This window comes from Brassica napus, chromosome C1, assembly GCF_020379485.1.
Source record: "Brassica napus cultivar Da-Ae chromosome C1, Da-Ae, whole genome shotgun sequence".
In the NCBI taxonomy this organism is placed as follows: Eukaryota; Viridiplantae; Streptophyta; class Magnoliopsida; order Brassicales; family Brassicaceae; genus Brassica; species Brassica napus.
In genome coordinates, this window is record NC_063444.1 from 49,528,749 (window position 1) to 49,552,223 (window position 23,475).

Sequence of the window (23,475 nt, forward strand, 5' to 3'; positions counted from 1 at the left end):
TACCCGAACCGAACCGAACCGATACCCGAAATGCCCAGGCCTAGTTCGAAGCATCAGTTTCAAAACGCAGAGAATCTAGCGGGACACGTTGTGTAAGTCTTTACCCATGAAATGATATGTAATTACCAAAAGGCCACTACACACTAGTGATCAATTATTATACTCATAAACTAAACTTGGTGTCGGATTTGGAGATAGATTCCCCCACTGTCCTAAGACATAACAAATGAAATGATTGGATTTTAAACGAACAAAACAATTGTAAGAAAACGATACAAACACACGTATGTTATCACTGAGACGTCGAACTTTTAATTCCGATTTGGGAAGTATAATTTTAGAAGAAGAAGAAAAAAAAGTGAATCACTGGAGCAACATGGAGAGTTGGAGACGAATAGATCCATTTGATTCTATAAAAAATGAACACCAGAAAACCGGTTTACAAATTGTGAACAAATGGGAAACAAACAAACAAACAAACAAAAAATCCAATCTTTCTGACAAAACCATTCTTTAGTTCAAAGCAGATTCCTCAACAAAGGATCTTGAAGAAGAGAATATTCATATAGTGGATGGGGAAGAAACTTACCGTTTCTCCCTTCTCCTTCTCCTTCTCCAGTAGCTTTATCCACCAAGTTTGCGTAGTCTTTGAGGAGGCCACACGACACGAGTGACCCGTCCTTGAATTAACCCCAAAGGAATCTGCCAAGCAAGTTTATCCATATCATTCACACGGGACAAGTCTTGAACAGTCTCATCTACGTTCAGAATCTGTGAAAAAAATAATGTGTTAAGGGAGAGCAGAGAGGACTTACAGGGCCAAAGGTTCTTGAGTCTAAGCTGGAAGCTTTATTATCTCCTTCTACCCAACAATGTCCTTCTGGGACTCTGATCACATCCTCAGTACTACTTATCCATTCCCCAGGAATCCCCACTATCCTCTTTATGTATCTTTCCTTGTAATGACTCGGCGAGCTGCCACAGATAAGACATGATCAGAGATTGAATATGCACACCTTTATTGATTCATTCAGCATCAGGAGTAAATTATCTTACAATACAAGCCTCTAGTGAATTAGTGTAAACAACACTTGTGAGTGATGTAAGCATCCAAGAAAAGAACAAAAGCAAAAGACCATCATGTAATCAAGTATCACTCAATACAGTATATAGTTAGTTATCTTCTCAAAAGTAGCTCAGCACTAGAGGGAACATACCTGAACACTACAACATCACCACGCGCAAACTTGTAATCCCTAAGGCAAAATTTGTCCACGAGAACATAATCATCTGCACCACCACCTGTTGATATGCCTTGAATCTGGATGTTACATCTAGGCGATAGATGTTACATCACGTACATCATACCGACTCTGTTGCATCAAGAGCGTTGCATCAAGTTATTATGGATGTTACATCTGATCGTGGGCTTAAGCCCATGAGTCCGTTTAGTCTAGGATTTTAGATGCGAGATGTTACTATATATATCTTGTATTCGAAGTAACCCTGAACTTGCACTCCGTAAGCTCAATATCGTCTCCAATAATAAGATCTCTCTTTGCCCGTGGATGTAGCCCTAGGGGTGAACCACGTTAAATATCCGTGTCGTAGTTACATCGCTTTTATTCATCTGTTTCCGCATCTGTTCCTTCTCACAATTGTTACAACAAACTGGTATCAGAGCTTCAGGTTGTGATCTAGTGAGAAGATGTCTGGAATAAGAGCGAAGATCGACAAGTTAGATGGGAGAAATAGCTTCAGTCTTTGGCAGATTAAGATGCAGGCGTTGTTGAAGCAACAAGGCATCTGGGGACCATTGTCAGAGAAGAAATCTGAAGCAGCTGATTTGGAGACTCTAGAAGAGAAGGCGTTCTCAACAATTTTGTTGTGTCTAGCAGACGAGATCATCATCGAAGTGTCGGATGAGAAAACTGCTGCTAGTTTGTGGCAGAAGTTGGAGAGCTTGTACTTGACAAAATCTCTAACGAACAAGCTACTTCTGAAGCAACGCCTCTTTGCCTTGCGTATGCAAGAAGGTATTGAGCTTCGCGACCATCTTGACAAGTTAAATTCGATATTACTGGAGCTGCGTAACATCGATGTTAAGGTGGAGGATGAAGACGCTGCTCTAATCCTGTTGGTATCTTTGCCGAACTCTTTCGAGAACTTCGTGCAATCGTTCATTGTTGGCAAAGATACAGTGAGACTGGAAGAAGTTAGGTCGGCGCTTCACAGTCAGGAATTACGCCATAAGGCATCCAGCTCAGGGACAAACAATCAAGCTTCGGGATTGTTTGTCAGTGGTGTGAAGGGACATGGGAACAAAAGGAAGTCGAAAGACAGAAAATCGTTTCCAAGAGGTCCTAAACCAACTGATATTTGCAACTATTGCAAAGAGAAGGGACATTGAAAGTCAGACTGTCCCAAGAAGAAGAAGGAGCAACAGTCTGGATCTGCTGCAGTAGCTGAGGATGAAGCCAAGTCTGATAGTGACATCGCTCTTGTTGTGCACGGACACACACACTCTTCTGATGTGTGGGTTCTGGATACAGGAGCATCCTACCATATGACACCGAGGAGAGAGTGGTTTTCGAAGTACACAGAGGTACTTGACGGCAAGATTAAGATGGCAAATGATTTTGTCTGCAAGATTGCTGGGATCGGCTCAATCAAGCTCAGAACACATGATGGTAGATTCTGCACATTGAACGAGGTTAGGCATGTTCCATCAATGACGAAGAATTTGATATCCATGAGTCTTTTGGACAGTAGAGAATTCAAATATTCGGGTGGTGATGGAGTTCTGAATGTCTGCAAGGGTTCTGATGTGATTCTGAAGGGTTTCATGAACAGTACTCTATATTTGCTGAAGGGTACTACCGTTACAGGTTCAGCAAATGTTGCATCACCAAAGATCTCAGAGGAAGATATGACTAAGCTGTGGCATATGAGGCTTGGACATATAGGTGAGCGTGGGATGCAACATCTGTCGAAGCAAGATATGCTTCATTCTGATATTGGTTTGGACCTCTGCTCGAAAGAGTTTAAACAATTTTGTAAGGATGCAACATCTGCCAAGCATCTTATAGACATGGGAACACCGCAGCAAGATGGTGTTGCAAAATGGATAAACCAGATAATGCTAGAGAGAACGATGTGCATGCTCTCGAGTGCTGGTTTGGAGAAGCGGTTTTGGGATGAAGCAGTTAACACGGCTTGCTACTTGATAAATCTTGTTCCCCACATAGGCATCGAGTGCAGGATACCTTCTGAGGTGTGGTCAGGTAGATCTGCTAAATATTCACTTTTAAGAGTGTTTATGGGCTACGGTGATGGAATCAAAGTATACATGGTTTGGTCTCCATCAGAAAACCGAATGGTTCTAAGCAGAAATGGTGTCTTCGATGAAGCATCTATGGTTAGAAGCTCAGGGTCCAGTTCAGAAGCAGAAAAGTGTAGCACTGATAAACAGGTGGAGCAGCAAGATGATCATGAAGTGATCGATGTGCAGACACACACAGAAAATCAAGAGGAGCGTGTAGAAGATGTTCAATTGGAGTCTACGAAGATTCAACCGCTTGATGCTACAGAGCGTAGCATCTTGAAAGATCAACCAAGAAGGATTGATGTCAGGCCACTAGAGAGATATCGCTTCGAGGATATGGTGGGTTATGCACTTCAGGTTGCAGAGGAAGTGGATGCGTCATCTACTTACATGGAAGCTGTTTCTAGTCCCGAGTCTGAGAAATGGCATGTTGCAACGAGAGACGTGGAGTCTCATCAGAAGAATCATACATGGGACCTGACCACATTACCATCGGAGAGAAGAGATGTTACATGCAAGTGGGTCTTCATGATTAAGGATGGAGCATCACTGGCAGAAGAAGCTAAGTATAAAGCTCGGATTGTTGCAAGAAGTTTCAGTCAGAGAGATGGAGTAGACTACAATGAGATATTCTCATCGATGGTCAGACATACGTCCATCAGATTGTTGCTAAGCTGGTAGCACGTCAGGACTTGGAGCTTGAGCAATTTGATGTGAAGACAGTGTATCTTCATGGAGAGCTAGAGGAGATATACAAGACTCAGCCAGATGGTTGTCGAGTTCCTGAAAAGGATGACTATGTGTGTACGCTTCAGAAGTCACTTTGTAGATTTAAGCAGTCTCTCAGAGGATGGTACAAGAGATTCGACAGCTATATAATCAAGTTGGGCTACATCAGGAGTCCTTATGATTGGTGTGTCTGCATGAGTAAGTTGAAGGATGCGACGTTCATCTGTTTGATACTCTACGTGGATGACATGTTGTTAGCTGAAGAGAAGTGTGACATCGAGAAGCTGGAGCTTCTGAGTTTTGAAGTTGAGATGAATGATTTGGGTGCAACAATGAAGATTTTAGGGATGGAGATCTTCAGAGATAGGGAGAAGGAGTTGTTCTTGTCACAGAAGGCCTACATTAATGAGGTGTTGACAAGGTTCGTGATGTCTTCAGATGAACCTATCAGTATTTTGTGCACTGCAAATGTTCATCTCACCATGTATATGGTTTAGCCCGTTGGGGCATCTGGCCCGTTGGGGCATCATGCCCGTCGGGGCATCTGGTCCGCAAGGACATCTGGCCCGTTGGAGCTTCTGGTCCGCAAGGACATCTGGCTCGTTGGGGCGAACGGCCCGTTGGGGCATCTGGTCCGCATAGACATCTGGTCCGCAAGGACATCTGGCCCGTTGGGGCATCTGGTCTGCAAGGACATTTGGTCCGCAAGGATATCTGGTCCGTTGGGACATCTGGCCCGTTGGGGCGTCTAGTCCGTTGGGACATCTGGTCTGTTGGGACATCTGGCCCGTTGGGGCGTCTGGTCCGTTTGGACATCTGGTCCGTTGGGACATCCAGTCCGTTGGGATATCCGGCTGATGACGAACGTCTGGCTCTAGTTGAGCATCTGGTCGTTAAAGGGCGTCTGGTTCGTCATAGCAACACATCTGGTCCGAAGGGACATCTGAGGCAAAGAGAGCGATGGCACATTTGGCGTTGAAGAACGCATCTGGTACATTTGGCGTTAATGGCGCATCTGGCACTTGAAAGTGCATCTTGTACATCTGGCGCTGATGGCGCATCTGGTACATCTGGCGCTGATGGCGCATCTGGTACATCTGGCGCAGAGCAACGCATCTGGTACATCTGGCACTTGAAAGTGCATCTGGTACATCTGTTATTGAGAGGATTCAAGTCAAGGTGGAGAATTGTTGATATGCCTTGAATTTGGATGTTACATCTAGGCGATAGATGTTACATCACGTACATCATACCGACTCTGTTGCATCAAGAGCGTTGCATCAAGTTATTATGGATGTTACATCTGATCGTGGGCTTAAGCCCATGAGTCCGTTTAGTCTAGGATTTTAGATGCGAGATGTTACTATATATATCTTGTATTCGAAGTAACCCTGAACTTGCACTCCGTAAGCTCAATATCGTCTCCAATAATAAGATCTCTCTTTGCCCGTGGATGTAGCCCTAGGGGTGAACCACGTTAAATATCCGTGTCGTAGTTACATCGCTTTTATTCATCTGTTTCCGCATCTGTTCATTCTCACAATTGTTACAACACAAGCCTCTAGTGAATTAGTGTAAACAACACTTGTGAGTGATGTAAGCATCCAAGAAAAGAACAAAAGCAAAAGACCATCATGTAATCAAGTATCACTCAATACAGTATATAGTTAGTTATCTTCTCAAAAGTAGCTCAGCACTAGAGGGAACATACCTGAACACTACAACATCACCACGCGCAAACTTGTAATCCTTAAGGCAAAATTTGTCCACGAGAACATAATCATCTGCACCACCACCAACAACAAAACATCTATTAACCAGAACATAAACATCTATTTCCCCAAAAAAACAATTTACCTAAATAAGAATCTCGCTGGGGATTGAATGTGGGAGACATGGAGTCTCCTCTCACAGGAACAACGCTACAAAACCTATCTGAAATGGTGAGCCCTATAATGCCTCCAGTGAATGCTTTCTTCGTCACTTGCCATATAAGAGTTTGTATTCCCATGTCTAAGATGGCCTTCTCTAATATGTGATTCTCAGCAACATGCATAGAACCATCTGCAACACAAACCACATTTTTAAATAAGTTTTCTTAATCAAAACCAAACACTAAAGAATAGATCAGACTGAGAACCAATTCTGAATAAAACACGAACATAGATAATCTTATGAACATAATTGATTTATGGAATTGTATTGAACAAATTTGAAGCGTGAGCCAAACCGAACCGAACCGAACCGGTACAAATTCGAGGAAGCGAGCAATGAGAAACCGAACTTTTTTAAGTGATGGTACTAACCTAGAAATCGACCAAGTTGCTGAGAAAGAAACAGAGACGCCTAAGACCTGCAAATCGGATTCGCGAAGAAGATGGGAGACGAGAAACAGAAGTCACGACGATGTGAAGAATCTGGGTTTTTCCTTTTGCTGTGAAACGAAACACTCTGTCTTGCCTAGAGGGTTTAACTTGAATCTTAAATTGGCCGGTTCAGACAGAAGAGTTAGTTTGGGTCGCCGGTTATAAGTGGTATTTTCCCGCGTCTGGTGGTTTTAAATCTAGAGCGTTTATATATTTTACTTTTAATCTCCACCGTATATCAAAAGAAAGAGTATTATTTTGTTTTGCTATGATGAAGTCACTAGATATTATCATCAGTTTGATTCAAGGTAACAAAAAGAATAATACACCCACCGTTTCAAAAAAAAATCAATGTTTTAGAAAAAAATAAATTGTTTCAAAGATAGTTTTTTTTTTTTACTTTTTCAATGCATTTTTATTAGATAATAATAATAAACTAGGAGTTTGGTCCGCAGATGCAGACATAGTTATTTGATAAATATTTATTAATAAATATACTATTAACTAAAAGATCAAAAATATTAAATAAAACATTAAATTTATACTATTTTATGAATCTTTCAATTTCTTAATTTTTATTGATTTAAAAACATTATTTTTGGATAACAACATTAATATCTTGTATTTTAAAATATGTTGTTATCTTGAACAAATTTTTATTATATTAATTTATAAACAGTGATATAATTAAATAAATATAAAAATTATCATAACCTACAAAATCTCAAAATAAATCAAAAGCATAAGAATGTTAAACCAAACTCAGCTTTACATATTATATTAGTCAAAGTAAATAAGAATATTGATATATGTATAATTATATTATAAAATACTTCTCATAATAACTCAATAATCACTCAAGCAGACCAACTATGTTGACAAACAAAACATTAATATGCAATGTATAAGAATGCTATTTCTAAATGCTATAATAGAGGACAATAAGCTATAGTCAAACCATAGTTTTTTTATTTTAAAATAGAGTTTGCTATTTTCTTATAAAATAATATTTTTGATTGTAAATCATAATTTGTTATTTTCAAATGGTTTTTTAACTTTTAAACTTTAATAACACTACAAGAAAACAACATGGATACTGAGGGAAAAAATCGTCGGAATTTCGTCGGAATAACGTTATTCCGACGACATACCGACGAAACAAGTCGTCGGAAATAATTCCTCGGAATTTCTTCTTTCCTCGGAATTCCGTCGGAAATATCCGACGGAATTCCGAGGAAACACATTTCCGAGGAAATTCCGAGGAGCACCAGTTTGTCGGAAATCTCCTCGGAATATACCGAAGGAGTACTTCGTCGGGATATACATCGATCGATGTGTTTTTGGACATATACCCATCGATCGATCCGTTTATAAAAACACGTTCGGAATATACCGAGGGACACCTTTCCTCGGAATATTCCGAGGAACATGTCCCTCGGTATATTCCGAGGAACATCTCCCTCGGTATATTCCGAGGAATATCTCCCTCGGTATATTCCGAGGAACCTGTCCCTCGGTATAGCCCGAACGTTTTTTAAAAAACGCATCGATCGATGCGTTTTTGAACAAAAACGCATCGATCGATCAAGTGAAAAATATAATTAATTTCCTCGGAATGTAAAAAATATTAATTTTTTAAAAAAGATAAAATTTCTGAAATTTAAATTCGAAAATATGAAATTAAAAGTAAAATTGAAATCATATTAATTAATATTCAAAGTTTCACAAATAAAAATAAAACATTCCGAGTTTGTGGAAAAAAAAAACTACGGGTCTGGCACGTCCGGGAACACCTCGTTCGGGTACATCCTCTGCATCATCTCCATCATTTGCTGGTTCAGCCTCCTCTGTGCCTCATAGCCCGCCTGTTGAGCCGCCATCTGGGTCTCTAACAAAGATATACGATCATCTTTGTCCTTCAACTGGGCCGTAAGTACTTCTGGATCAACGAAGGGCGGTGGTGCAGAAGAAGGGGGAACCGACCGGGTGCGACGACCCAAACCGACCAAACGTCCCTTCTTCTTTGGAACCGACTGAATAGAAAAAAGCCAAATTTAGAAATTTAAACCAAGAAATAAATGAATTGAACTTTTAAAAACAAAGAACTTACGGATTCAACGATTTCGTTGATTCGAAACCGGGACAAGTTGGTCGAAGCCGTCGAAGCGTCATCCTCGGTTTGAAGCTGAGACACTTCGTCTACCACCTGAGTTTGGACCAGGTCGACCACGTCCCTCACAAGACCGTCATCAATCTGGCCGGTCTTCTTGTTGGTATACGCCCTCCTCATTAGGGCGAGATCATCAACCGGCTCGCCATCATTTTCTTCCGCCTTGAAAAAAAACATAAATTAAAGAAACATTAGAAATTAGAAGAAATGCACAATAAATTTAAATTCTGAAACTCAAATAATTGAAGAAAAAGCGGTTGAACTTACCATGCGATCTCCGAGAGTGGCAATAGATTGAGCACCCAAGTTATGCTTGTAGATGTCCTTCCCTTTACGGTCGCTCTTGCGGTTGGTGGAGTTGGTGGAAGAAGTTTCTTTCGTCTCTTCCTTATCCCAATGCGCACACAACTCCTTCCAGACCGTGTCGTTCATCGACTTTGGGACCTTTTAATAAAAAAAAAGAAAAATTTAATAAATTAAAAAATAGTTTAATAAATTAAAAAATGGTTTAATAAATTAAATCGAACCTTATTGATTTCCCACTTCTTCTTCCACTCGTGGATCTGCTTCCCATAGTTGTCCATTACTTTATGGACGAAGTGGTGATAGATAAAGAGCGTCTCATCGGAATTCCAGTTGAACTCTTGCTGAAAAAAAAACACAATTAGTAGAAAATTTATATTAAAGATTAAAAATATAAGTAAAAAATTAGAATACTTACCGCAAACTGACGAAACCACAGAACCTGCTTGTCGGTTGGGAAGTGAGTGAAAGTCGGATGTCCACTGTCGAGGGCCGAGTACATCATACGGTTGATCCATGCGCTGATCCCGTTCCCGGATCGGTTGAACCTTAGTAAAAGAACAAACGGTTAATAATGAATCCAAATTTAAAGAAAAAAAAATGTTTAATTACCATGTTTGACCCCGTCCATGTGGATACGGAGTGAGATACGGAATATGGTCACGACCGGGCTGTTGAACCAACTCCGCAACACGCATCACTCCCGGAGGACCCGGATGAACAGGAGCGGATGCAGCAGCGGGAGCGAGAGGAGCAGGAGCGGGTGCAGCAGAGGGAGATGTATGGTTGGAGCTGTGGGGCGAAGGGGAATCCTGAAAATGGCTGGAATCCCGAGACTGGCTCCCCGTACCACCACGACCACGACGCTGTCGAGGCCGGGTCTGATCATCATGAGACCTGTAAATTTAAAAAATATATTTAATAAATACAGAAATATATAAATTAATTTTTTTTTAAAAAAAAATTTCCAAATAATTTAATCACAAAAAAAGATTTATATATATTTAAAATTATTAATAAATATATAAAAATAGTTCTAATAAACAAAAAATAGTTGTAATAAATAAAAATAGTTTAATAATTACAAAAAAGTAGTTTTAATAATATATATATATTAAAAATATTTTTAAATCCCAAATAATAGTTTTTAATCACAAAAAAAGTTTTATAGATATTTAAAATGTTTTGTAAAATCCAAAAAATTGAATTTATATAGAAATTTTTTTTTGTAAAGTCCAAAAAATCGAATTTATATAGAAAAATCGTTTTGTAAAATACAAAAATCGATTTTATATACAAAAATCGATTTTATAAATAGAAAAAAAAAATTATACAAAAATTCTAAATCAATTCAACAAAACAAATCATTCAACCAAATCACAATTCTAAACCTATAATACAACCAAATCACAATCCTAACCAATCACCCTAAAAAAAATCTATCAAAACCACACAAAAACCTAACAAATAGAACCTAAGAGAGTGGGATAGGGTCCTTACATGATTTGTGTAAGAGAAGAGGGAGATCGCCGGAGATATCGTCGGATTTCAGGGGGAAATCGCCGGAGAGAAGAGAGGATTTGCGCAGAGGAAGAAGAAAGAAATGGGGAAGAAGAAGTGGCTCGGGGTTATAAAACCTAGGGTCCGACGGATATTATCCGTCGGAATTCCGTCGGAATTCTAATTTCAATTTTCGCGAAATATTTGCCCGGTAAAATGAAAATATTCCGAGGAAATTCCGACGGATAGTAAAATATCCGTCGGAATTTCCTCGGAATATTCCGAGGAAATACCGAGGAACTAGTGTTTGGGGTTTCAAAACATCAATTTTTTTTGCCGTATTTCATTTCTTATACAATTGTAATGCATACCATTGAGGATTCTTTGTATAGATGAGCATAAACCATGAAATAAAAAATTTCAAAACTAATTGAAAGTATTCCCTTTACCGTTCATTAAAAGGTATAAGTGTTTGTCTTATGTTGCGAGATTTCGTTCATACAATCGGAAAAGTGTTAATTATACGGTAAGGAACAAATTTTTGTCTTCATAATGAACGTAAGACACTTAATAAGGGTTATATAGGTGTTATTCAAACGGCAAAACGTTGTTTTCAGTTTAAAAACCCTATTTCCTCGGAATTTCCTCGGATTATTCCGAGGGAACTCCGAGGAAACCCTCTTCTTCCTCGGAATATCCTCGGAATATTCCGAGGAAATTCCGAGGAACTAGTGTTTGGGGTTTCAAAACGTTATTTTTTTTAAATAAACGCATCGATCGATGCGTTTTTGAACAAAAACAAATCGATCGATTACAAAGATGGACCGGGCCGTAAGATTGTGATCGATCGATGAGAGTATCCCATCGATCGATCGAGAATCTCAATTGTTCCTCGGAATGTCCTCGGAAAATATTGTATGTTTTTTTTAAAAACGCATCGATCGATGCGTTTTTGAACAAAAACAAATCGATCGATTACAAAGATGGACCGGGCCGTAAGATTGTGATCGATCGATGAGAGTATCCCATCGATCGATCGAGAATCTCAATTGTTCCTCGGAATGTCCTCGGAAAATCTTGTATGTTTTTTTAAAAACGCATCGATCGATGCGTTTCTGAACAAAAACAAATCGATCGATTACAAAGATGGACCGGGCCGTAAGATTGTGATCGATCGATGAGAGTATCCCATCGATCGATCGAGAATCTCAATTTTTCCTCGGAATGTCCTCGGAAAATCTTGTATGTTTTTTAAAAACGCATCGATCGATGCGTTTCTGAACAAAAACAAATCGATCGATTACAAAGATGGACCGGGCCGTAAGATTGTGATCGATCGATGCGTTATAGAACAAAAATGCATCGATCGATGTGTGTTCGGAAAACAGAATTATAAGGCAAAACCCGACCTTTTCTGGATCTAAACCTTAGAACTCTCATCCCCTCCGATTTCCCCTATAATTCGCCCCCCCTTTCTCTCTCTATAATCATCCGATTTGAACAATTTTGGGCTCCATTCCACTTGATTTTTTGAGCTCTACCTGATTCCTACACTCGTCTTCACCCTAAGTCAGGTATACTCCGCGAATCTCCACATTCTGAAATCGTGTTCTTGAGCAATTTTTTGGGTTTTGTGAATTTCTTATTTCCGTGTTGATTCCTTGATCAAATATGCATGAAACAGATGTTTAAACATGGAATAGAACACAATTGTCTGTGATCAACGAGTTTGGAACAGGATTTGAGATGATTTAGGGATTGAGAATTTTTTTCAATTTGTTTTTTTTTTTTATCACAACTCGATTTCGCTTTTCATTTTCATGTTGCTTTGAGTTCTTAATTGATTATAACCATGTTGAGAGCAATGATTCTATTTTGTAGAGAATGAAGCGCACGAAAATGTCAGCAAAGAAGAACACACAAGAAGAGGGTTCGTCTCAGCGAGAGAAGCAAAGGCCAAAGAAGTGGGATAAGTCTGATACCACCCACTACAACAACATGAAGAAGGTAGCCGTTCCGGCTACACAACTAGCATGTCCTGACACGATGACAATATTGGGAATCCAAGCAGACATTGAAGGACTGTTCCAGAACATGGGTTTAGGCCAACTATGCAACCTCAACGAACCCACTTATCCGGAGTTGGTACGCCAGTTCATAGCATCCGCATACGTCACCCGTCCCGATGATAGCCATCAGGAAGGTTTTCTGGCATTCGTAGTGCATAAAGTATACTATGAGGTATCTTTCACAGACCTCTGCAGACTATTTGGATTGAGTGCAGGGGAGAGGACATCTGGTCTTTATTGGACTTCATAGCTGTTGAACTTCTGGGAAACGATTGGCACAGGGGTTTATAGATCTTCTCAGGCAAAGGAGTCACTTATCCGGAGCCCAGTACTGAGATATGCCACACGCCTCATTGGCTCATTGCTATACGGGACAACCACAGCCGCATCAGTCACGCAATGGGAGTTGTGCCTCCTGTACCAAGGTGTGAGGCATTTGCTACCGGCATTTGGAAACTCTACATTCCCACCTGCTACTGCCTTCAACATGGGAGCGGTGCTGGCCGCAAACTTATAAATTAATACACATAATGATTAATCATTCTGAATAATTAACATTTAATTACCTGATCGGCCTGAGAAGCAAGAATGAAAGGATCATAATATTGCAGCTTTCGCCTCGAATTTACTGATGTAACACCAAATGCATCTGTTCTCACACCTCGATCTGGGGTGTTGTCGTGCCAATCACAATAGAAAACAGTACAGCGCAATCCAACCATGCCCAAATACTTAATTTCCAAAATCTCATGTATGTGTCCGTAGTATACATCATCTCCTGATGCAGAACAAACGCCAGCATCATAAGTCGTACTCGAACGTCTCCTCTTCTGAGTTGTGAATGCATATCCTCGAGTACAAAATCTCGGATATGACTTCACAACAAAGTTTGGTCCAACGACCATCTCACGTATCCAATCGTCAAATGTTTCACCTCTGGCCAAACCAGCAGACACCTATTAATAGCACATATATATATATTATATCAATAAATGTGAATTAGTATAAATATGTGATAAAATATATTTTAATTTGTTTAAAGCACTCACATAAGTAAACATCCATCCACTAAATTCTCTCTGCTTCATTTCTTCTAGTTCGTCCTCTGTGGCGTATCTATACTCGAACCCCTTTTCTGCCATGAAAATCCTGTATATGATGACAATAATGTAATTAATTAAGATTTAAATTTCAAATTGTTAAAATAAAAATTTGTAAGCTCATTTATTTACCTCTCATATTGAAGAACGTCTTCGCAGTTGGTGAGCAAATATGTTTGCAAATGACTGCGCTCCTGCTCAGTAAGTCGACGGTCCTTTGGTTTTCCGCTAAGTCGTCCAACATCTGTGAAAATGTCTGGAACCGTAACATGATATGCTGCCCGTTCGCCACTATCATCATGCCGAGCAGGTCTTCTGTTTTTGGTCTGAACTTCTGCTGGAAAGTAGTACTCGGCAAAGTTTGAAGTTTCTTCATTGATCATCTGTGCGACTATAGAACCTTCCACCCTACTTAAATTTTTCACCATCTTCTTCAAATGGAACATATACCGCTCATACAGATACATCCATCTATACTGCACAGGACCACCAAGTTCCAATTCTCTTGCCAGGTGAATAACAAGATGCTCCATAACATCAAAAAATGAGGGAGAAAATATCTTCTCAAGGTTGCACTGAATCACGGCTATGTTAGTCTTCAAATTTTCAATACCTTCAAGAGTCACTGATCTCGTGCATAAATCGCGGAAGAAACCACTTATCCCTGCAATTGCTTCATGAACATTTCGTGGTAATAGTTCCTTGAAGGCGAACGGAAGGAGGCGCTGCATCATTACATGGCAATCGTGGCTTTTCAAGCCAGTAAACTTTCCTTCCTTTCTGTCGATACAGTTACGCAAATTTGATGCGTAACCGTCTGGAAATTCCACATCGTTTGAAATCCAATCAAATAACGCATCTTTTCCCCCTGCATCAAGTCGGTATATGGGAAAAGGAGCCCTACCATTTTCATCAACATGAAGTTCTGAACGAGCACATATATCGACTAAATCCAGTCTTGACTTCAAATTATCCTTTGTTTTACCTTGAACATTAAGGATCGTGTTCATGAGATTGTCAAAAAAGTTCTTCTCAATATGCATGACATCTAAATTATGCCTTAGCAGATGATCCTCCCAGTATGGTAGATCCCAGAAAATACTTTTTTTGTGCCAGTTATGTAGTTCTCCAACAGCATCTATCGGAAAACGCTCATGTCCACCGACTTCTGGCGTCCTTTCTGCACCAAAATCTCTTAGTTGTATCTTCAAATCTTTCCCACAAATTTCCGGAGGTGGACTGTCAAACACCCTCTTGTTCTTCGTAAACAAATTCCTACTCCTACGATATGGATGATCAGGTGGTAGGAATCTCCTGTGACAGTCAAACCAACACGTTTTCCTTCCGTGTTTTAGTTGGAAAGCATCAGTGTTATCTTGACAATATGGACATGATAGCCTTCCATGCGTTGTCCATCCAGACAACATACCATATGCTGGAAAATCACTTATTGTCCACATTAGTACTGCCCGCATTTGAAAGTTTTCTTTACACGAAACATCGTATGTTTCAGCACCTTGAGCCCATAGTTGTTGCAACTCATATATTAGTGGCTGAAGAAACACATCAAGTGATCTCTTAGGATGCTCTGGTCCGGGAACGAGAATCGAGAGAAACAAAAACTCTCGTCGCAAGCACAAGTTTGGGGGGAGGTTGTATGGTGTAAGAATGACGGGCCATAGAGAATATTGTCTTCCACTCTTGCCAAACGGACTAAAACCATCAGTACATAATCCAAGGTAGACATTTCTTCTCTCATACGCAAAGTCGGGATACTTTGATTGGAAATGCTTCCACGCTTTTGCATCTGAAGGATGTCTGATCTCACCATCTGTTGAGTGCTCCGCATGCCATCTCATTGGTTGCGCTGTGCGTTCAGACAGATACAACCTCTGCAACCTTTCCGTCAAAGGTAAATACCACATCCTTTTATATGGCACTGGAACTCTTCCACTCGTATCTTTATAACGAGGCTTTCCACAAAATTTGCATGTAACCCGCTGTTCATCCGCCCTCCAATAAATCATGCAGTTGTCGCTGCATACATCTATTACCTGATACGATAAACCAAGACCAGCTACGAGTTTCTGAACCTCGTAGTATGAACCAGGAGCTACATTATCCTCGGGTAGAATACCTTTTACAAAATCAGCAATCGCATCCACACAGTCTTCAGCCAAATTATAATCTGTTTTAATGCCCATCAATCTTGTAGCAGATGATAAAGCTGAATGACCATCTCTGCAACCTTCGTACAATGGTTGCTTTCCAGCATCCAACATATCATAAAATCTCCTAGCTTCTGCATTGGGTAAATCTTCCCCTCTAAAATGATCATTTACCATCTGCTCAGTACCTACACCATAATCTACATCCGTTCTAATTGGTTCTTCTAATCTAACCGCTGGCTGAGGTTCGCTAGTACTACCATGTTCATAATCAGTTTCCCCATGATGATACCAAATTTTGTAACTTCGTGTAAACCCACTCAAATATAGATGAGTCCAAACATCCCACTCTTTAATAACCTTTCTATTTTTACAATTAGAGCAAGGACATCTTAACTTACCTGTTTTTGCTTCCGGTTGTCGGTGAACTAACCCCATGAATTCGGTTATACCTCGTTGGTATTCTTCCGTAAGCAATCTCGTGTTCGGATCCAAATGAGGTCGATCGATCCAAGAACGAAAATAATTTGAAGAAGACATATTTTTTATGAATCAAATTCGTGTGTAAATAGAGTAAGAGGGAGGATGAAGATATGGAGTGAATGAAGAGGAAGAGGAGTGCTTGTTTATATAGATTAAATCCTGCCGACATACCGAGGAAATTCCGACGGAATTCCGACGGAAAAGGCTAGTTCGTCGGAATTTCCTCGGAATTTTGTAAAATCCCCCAACGGCTCTCCAACGGCTATAATATTTCCTCGGAATTCATCGGTTTTTTCCGAGGAACACATTGTTCCTCGGAATATTCCGACGGACTGAGGTTTCCTCGGAATTCCGTCGGTATATTCCGAGGAAATTCCGAGGAACCCCAATTTTGTGTTTCCTCGGAATTTTCTCGGAAATTCCTCGGTATATTCCGAGGATTTCATTTTCCGTCGGAATGTCCGTCAGAATACTGCTGTTTTCTTGTAGTGTAATTATAACTAAGACAAAACATTTTGAAAAATGCAGCTTTTATAAAAATAATAGAATCACATTTTTATTTACATAATAGTTTTTTAAGAAAATTTTAATTTAAACAAAGTTATAATTCTTTGAAACTCTTGAAAAAATAAAAGTAAATTTTAAATTTTCATAAATATAAGGTACTTGTTGTAAATAAAAAAAAATATTTTGAAAATATTCTCTTTTGAAAGTTATTCTTGCAAGTGAATGATAACAAAAAATATTTAGTAAAAATAAAAACAAGAAAATATTAAATTTTCAACTTAAATAACAAATACAAGTTATTCTTGCAACTGAATCATAAAAATAAAAATAAAAATATAACGAAAATCACGTTAACAAACAAATATAAATCAAATTTATTGTTTAATGATTCAGCCTAAAATCATGGAGAACATGACAAATAAGCAAATTCATTTCTCAAATAATAGTATAATATAATAAATTATAAACTTCAAAAAATCTGTTGGTATTGTATTTTTATTGGCATTATGAAATTGTTAATTACAAAAACCAATACATTTATAATTAAAATTTAAAATGTTCTTTTTACTATGAAAACTCTAAAACATACTTATTTTTTTAAAACGGATGGAGTAATAACCTAACTTAGCTACAAAGTAATTAATTTGAATAACCTATAGATTTTCTGATATTAGGCCTTGTGTTGTTGTCTAGTCATGATTCGGGGGACGACTATTGGCAGCTGAAACACGTGAACCCCACTCAAGCAACTCCTTGCTCGTATCATCCTTATGAAGAATCACTTCAATGAAACATAAACAATCCTTCTTAGCCTCACTCGCTATCGTAATAGCCTCTACTAGCTCCTCTTCGCATGTGACCTTCAACACAAGTCTCAAATAGTTACAAATTGAACTGCCTCATGTTTATATAGGAACAAAGAAAAAGTCTCTATCAGTGTCTCACCTTAGTAGTCCAACATGTACCTTTACCGTTATGTATCGCATCAACAAACCCAGTATAGTTCCAATTTTTAATCACGTTATAAGGTCCATCATGGATCTCAACCTCAATGGTATAGCCACCGTTATTTACAAGGAAGATAATGCTCTTCTGCTCGTTTCGTATCATCGTTGAAACCTCCTGAGCCGTCACTTGAAAGCTTCCATCTCCAATAAACGCTAACACTCGTTTCTCGGGTTGAGCTTGAGCGTATCCTAACGTAGCTCCCACCGACCACCCGATTGATCCGTACTGCATCTGGAACTCGTAGCTGCATCCTCTAGGCAGCTTTAGTTTCTGGCAGTTGAACCAAGAATCACCAGTCTCCGCTATCACCGCGGTTTCGCTAGACAGCATCGTTTGAACGTGTTGGAACATTGTGTTGACTCGTAAAGGCTCCTTTGGTTGGGACTTTAACGGTTTCCCTTGAGTGAGAAAGATCCTGTGGTAGTTCTCGTAAGCTGTCTCGTTCCGTTTCACACGTTTGGCCAGCTCGGTCATGAAGTCGCTCATTAGGACGCATCCGAAGGTTGGACCGTTGGCTACGGTGACTCGATCAGGATGTATGATGATTGCTTTCTCCTTCTTGATGAGAAGAGAGTAGCCTACTGAGGCGTAGTCGTTAAAGATTGGTCCCGCGAATAGATATGCGTCTGCTGATTCAACAATCTCTGCGCAAAAAGGTGAGCTTACAGCTCCCCAATAGGTGCCTATGAAGTGAGGGTGGTCCTCGGGAACTAGACCCTTTGCAGATGGCATCACGGCTAAAGGGTAGCCAGAAGCGTCTGCTAGCTCGACCAAAGCTTTAGAAGCTTTGGCCATACGCATCTTTGGACCACCAACCAAGACGGGTTTAACAGCCTTGTTGAGAAACTCCACGGTTGCTTCCACAGCTGCTTCTAGACTCATCTTGTTGCTCGATCTGCAGCGATCCAAATCAGTGTTTCAAGAATAGGTTTAGTTGGTATAAACGAATCTAGGCGCACTAATCGTCTATAAAGCGTCTAACTACCACCAACTACCATCTAACGATTTCTTGAACATTAGTTTAAATATGCATTTTAACACAATAACATTGACTAGTAGATGAGAAATTATTATAAAATATACTTTGTTGAAAGAGAAAATGGGACGGGGTCGCTTCTGAATGTAGGATGAGGAGTTGCAGCCAAGTTGCAGCTGATGCTGATGTACACAGGTTTGCTTTCACTCAAAGCCATCGATACAGCCTTGTCTATCTGTTCATGTGCGTCTTCCAAGTTATTCACCACAGCCTGAGGAACAAATCATAATAACAAATGATTATGTTTCAATCACATTGCAACAATTCATGGTTTCAAGAAATTTAGTGGTTTTGATTACAAGGAGGAAACTTAAGGAACACGTCACTGAAATAACCGCGAGTGATCGGTTAAAACCATTGTTCTAAAAATCGGTTTAGCTGGAAAATCTGCTATAACCAAAACAATTTCTTAAATTGGATTTATGCAATTTAAATTGGTTTTTAATCTGTTGAAATCAGTCTAAAGCTGTTTAATAAAGCAATAATATTAGTGTAAATCCATAAATTTTCCTAATTTCATTTTTCGTATATCTACTTGTTTTATAATTTATCAAAATAGTTTTATAATAAACATAAAAACAAAAAGACCTAATATAAATATAAAATGTAGAAAATATATCAATGAGGAAACTTAAGGAACACGTCACTGAAATAACCAATGTTCGGTTAAAACCAATGTTCTAAAAATTAGTTTAGCCGGCAAATCTGCTATAACCAAAACAATTTCTTAAATTGGATTTATGAATTTAAATTGGTTTACATCATTTTTAATCTGTTGAAATCAGTCTAAAGTTGTTTAATAAAGCAATAACTAGACCCTGATCCGCGTGCCAGCGCGGATATAAATTTTCAGTTTTTAATTATTTATTTTATTAAATGATGTATTTGTAATATTCGTTCATATTATATTCATTATGTAAATATTTTTTTTTGCATCTTAAACTATCTATTTTTTTACGAATTTGTGATATCATATAAAAATTAAAAAAAAATGAGTATAGAGTTAATTAGATAATTTTTTTTAAAAAAAAATTTCTTTCGTGTGCGATATCATATAAATAATGATCCGTCAAGTTAACAAAAATCATGATTATTTTATATGTAATTTTTTTTTTATTTTGACCATTTCCTTAAAACTATATTAAATTTTACATATTTTAATTAGAATATTTTTAATATCTTTACCTTTTTATTTGAAATGCAACTCAATATTTTTTAAACAATTATAACAAAATATTTTAAAAAATATTTTTAGAATTTTTTTTGAAAAATATGAAAATTACATTTTAAATTAAAATTATCCTAAAATATGATAAGTTTTGATGTAAATGAAAACTCAAATTATGTCAAAAATAATGATATTCAATGATAATAACAATTTTAATTGATTATTTTTTAAAAAATACATTTACAAAAATATTGTTTGAAATAAAATTCATTTATCTTTCAAATATAAAATGAAAATATTATAATTAAATAATAAAAAATATAAATAAAAACCATAAATTTAGCAACTGACAACTGAGTTATATTATGCTAAAATTTTCTTTCTAACAATTTATCAAATGACAAATGAGTTATGAGCAAATAATACCATATAATTTTTAAAAACATAGCCATTCTTAAATATTTTTTGAATAAATAATTATTTTTAAATTTAATCAACTGAAAATAATATCCGTACAATTGTGTGAGTCAAATTCTAGTTTTATTGATGCATGTTATATATTAGTGCTGCATGTTTTAGGTAACATTTTAATGATACATGTTTTTAAAAATCTCCATTATTAAAATTATGCACGTATGGATAACTCATGAATTTTTTTGGTTGATTAAATGACATTATGTCCAAATTTATTTAAGGATATTTCATTAAGGTAACTGAAAATGACAAACAATAAAATAGGAAGTTTAAATTCATTTAAACATATTTCATTAATGTAACTGAAAAGACAAGTAATAAATTATACAGTTTTATTCATTTTAGGATATTTCATAAATGCAACTGAAAAAGACAAGCAAAAAAAAGGGAGTTTAATTAATGAAGTAAGAACATTTTCAAATGGGTACTTATATTTTAATAATATAGATATTAGTGTAAATCCATAAATTTTGCTAATTTCATTTTTCGTATATCTACTTGTTTTATAATTTATCAAAATAGTTTTATAATAAACATAAAAACAAAAATATCTAATATAAATATAAAATGTAGAAAATATATCAATAATCCGCCTAATCATGTTTGAACATTGATTAAAACCTAGTGTCATGTTTTGGTTTTTGATTTACCTGATAGCAAGTCACAGCCTCGAAACATGTAAGTTCTTGTCTGAAATCAGATAAGCCAATGGTGTGATGAAGAATCCTGTTAGTACCGTAGTCGTTTGAGTTCGGACCTCCGACGATACATATCAACGGCAGATTCTCGCTGTAAGCTCCCGCAATAGCGTTTATGACGCTGAGTCCTCCTACGGTGAAAGTGACAACACAAGCGCCAACACCGCGTGATCTAGCGTAGCCATCTGCCGCGTAGCCAGCGTTAAGCTCGTTGCAGCAGCCAATGAGATTGAGACCCGGCTCGGCTATGAGATGGTCAAGCAACGCGAGATTGAAGTCGCCGGGAACTGAGAAGACATGGTTGACGCCGATCTCGACGAGACGATGAGCTAAATGTCGACCGAGAGTTGCGCTGGAAGAGTCGCTGACGACGGAGCGTGGTGCGGATCGAACGGGACCGTTGGGTCTGATGACGTCGCCGTTCTCCGGTTTACACGTGTCAAGTGATCCAACTATAGTGTCCATTAGAATTGTTTCAGACACTATTATTAGAGAATGTTTTGAAGTTTCTTGGTGCTCAGAAACCGGAAGGGTTATATATGGTCTAGTGATCTCCATTTCCGCTTCCGTTGCATTGTGGTAAAAGTTTCTGTTGAGGTTTGTTGACCAATACTGAATACCAAATATAGAAAATAAAAGTTATTTTTTATCGCAAATCTGAAAGTAGAAATGTAGAAAAGAAAAAAAATAAAGAAGTAGAAATGTATGTCTCTGTTTGTGTTAACCATCAGACATTTCAGAATTATTATGCTACAGAGTTTATAATATATAATAATAAAATATTCTCTCTATCTCTCTGTATCGTATTGGTTATGACTTATGAGCCATGTTCGGGAACACGCTAAGCGCTAGTCAGGTGGTCGGGTTAGGCCTAACACCTAGCGAAAAAATCGGGAACTAAGCAGAAATTATACGGGGCGGAATTTTTAGATTGTTTAATATGTTATAAAACATGTTAATCTTTAATTGTGCATAACATTAATACATTTCAATGTTCAGGACTGTATAAATACACAAATAAAATATATAAACTTAATATAGTGTAATTTCATCAAAATTATGAATATAAATTATATTTATCAAATTTTAAATCAAATAAATAGATAAAAAATATTATTAAAAAAATAAAATAAAAAAATAATAAAAAATAGATAACCGCTTAACCGCCTAGGCGGTTAAGCGGTCTAGGCGGACAAAAATCGAACAACAGATTTTTTAGACCGATTTGGTATAAATCGAGGCGGATGAATGATGCCTAGCGATTAGGTGGCTAGACGCCCGATTTTTAGTACATGGGTTATGAGTAAAGGACTAGAATAGTTGCGGGTCTTCTTCCTCTTTACTCTATCCAATGGTGTGTGTTATATTGGTTTTTTGGAAAGTGTTTTAATTGCTCGAGGCATTCTCTGTTTAGAGCATGTGTCTTATTTGTCAAAACAATATTTGTTTTTGTTTGTTGGTTAATGCATCGATCATCATCCAATTAAGTTTGGAGCGAAGCTTTCCGAAGCAGAATGATTGAGACAACTTATGAAAGAAATTTTTGAAGATTTAAGATGTTTGCTCTGAATTAGTTGATGAAGCAGACGTTATCTTGAGTGGTGAAGACCATGTGGAATCAAGATGCTGAGCTGGAATCGTATTGACCTGGAGAGCAAGGGTGTATTTTGGAGATATTGAAAAAATAAATAAACTTGAGGAACAAGTTTATGACTTAAGGAAAGAGGAATAAGTGCATTCCAAGAGAAGACAAGTTGCACTTATTATTACGGAAGATGTCTATATTCGTGATGCCTTAGAGAAAAGACATAGAAAAACGTGGAGTTAATGATAAAATAGCTTTGAGAATCGTCAGGATAGACAGAGACACAAAGACTGATTTTATAGAGAGAGAAAAACTCTTGAGTGTTGTTTTGATCGTGCTGAAGCAGTTGATGAAGTACTTGACGGAAGAGATACATAAGCGTAATAGCTTAGAAATCTTTTAGTGGCGTGTGTTAGGGTATTAACACTAGACGTGTAAAAGCCGAATTAACCAAATCTTGTAATAGATTGTTTAAAAGAAATTCTAAATATAAGTGTTTGCTTATAGTGTTTTGTCTCTCGGTTTACTTTATGCGGGTGTCTCCTTTCAATTGACAATCTTCAGGTAATAAAACACCGGAAGGTCCAGAACTATGCGGCAAGACGTTACTGTCTAAAGACTTTGAACCGTTAAATCTCAAATCAATAGTAAACCGAATCATAAACCAAAGTCAGTGATAAACCGCAGACGATCAGCGCTACACTCCAACAAGGAGGGTATATTCGTCATTGTCTGTTGCGGCCCGTCTAAAGCCCAATGTATCCCAAATGGATCCATTTCTTAGGA

The 23,475-nt window shown here is 37.8% G+C and overlaps 2 protein-coding genes across 2 annotated transcripts; both read right to left on the minus strand.

Moving 5' to 3' along the window:
* Positions 1-382: 382 nt before the first annotated feature.
* Positions 383-6,654, minus strand: LOC125580407 (mitochondrial inner membrane protease subunit 2-like). Its single transcript, XM_048744812.1, has 5 exons — positions 6,361-6,654; positions 5,912-6,118; positions 5,766-5,838; positions 816-975; positions 383-702 (listed from the first exon to the last, which is right to left on the minus strand). The coding sequence occupies exons 2-5, from the start codon at positions 6,108-6,110 to the stop codon at positions 625-627; spliced, it is 510 nt and encodes a 169-aa protein (XP_048600769.1). The 5' UTR covers positions 6,111-6,118; positions 6,361-6,654; the 3' UTR covers positions 383-624.
* Positions 6,655-16,922: 10,268 nt separating this feature from the next.
* On the minus strand, positions 16,923-21,605 carry LOC125580410 (pyruvate decarboxylase 1-like). Its single transcript, XM_048744816.1, has 4 exons — positions 21,057-21,605; positions 18,812-18,975; positions 17,666-18,623; positions 16,923-17,580 (listed from the first exon to the last, which is right to left on the minus strand). Exons 1-4 carry the CDS (start codon positions 21,567-21,569, stop codon positions 17,410-17,412), a joined length of 1,806 nt encoding a protein of 601 aa, XP_048600773.1. The 5' UTR covers positions 21,570-21,605; the 3' UTR covers positions 16,923-17,409.
* Between the last annotated feature and the right edge of the window lie 1,870 nt (positions 21,606-23,475).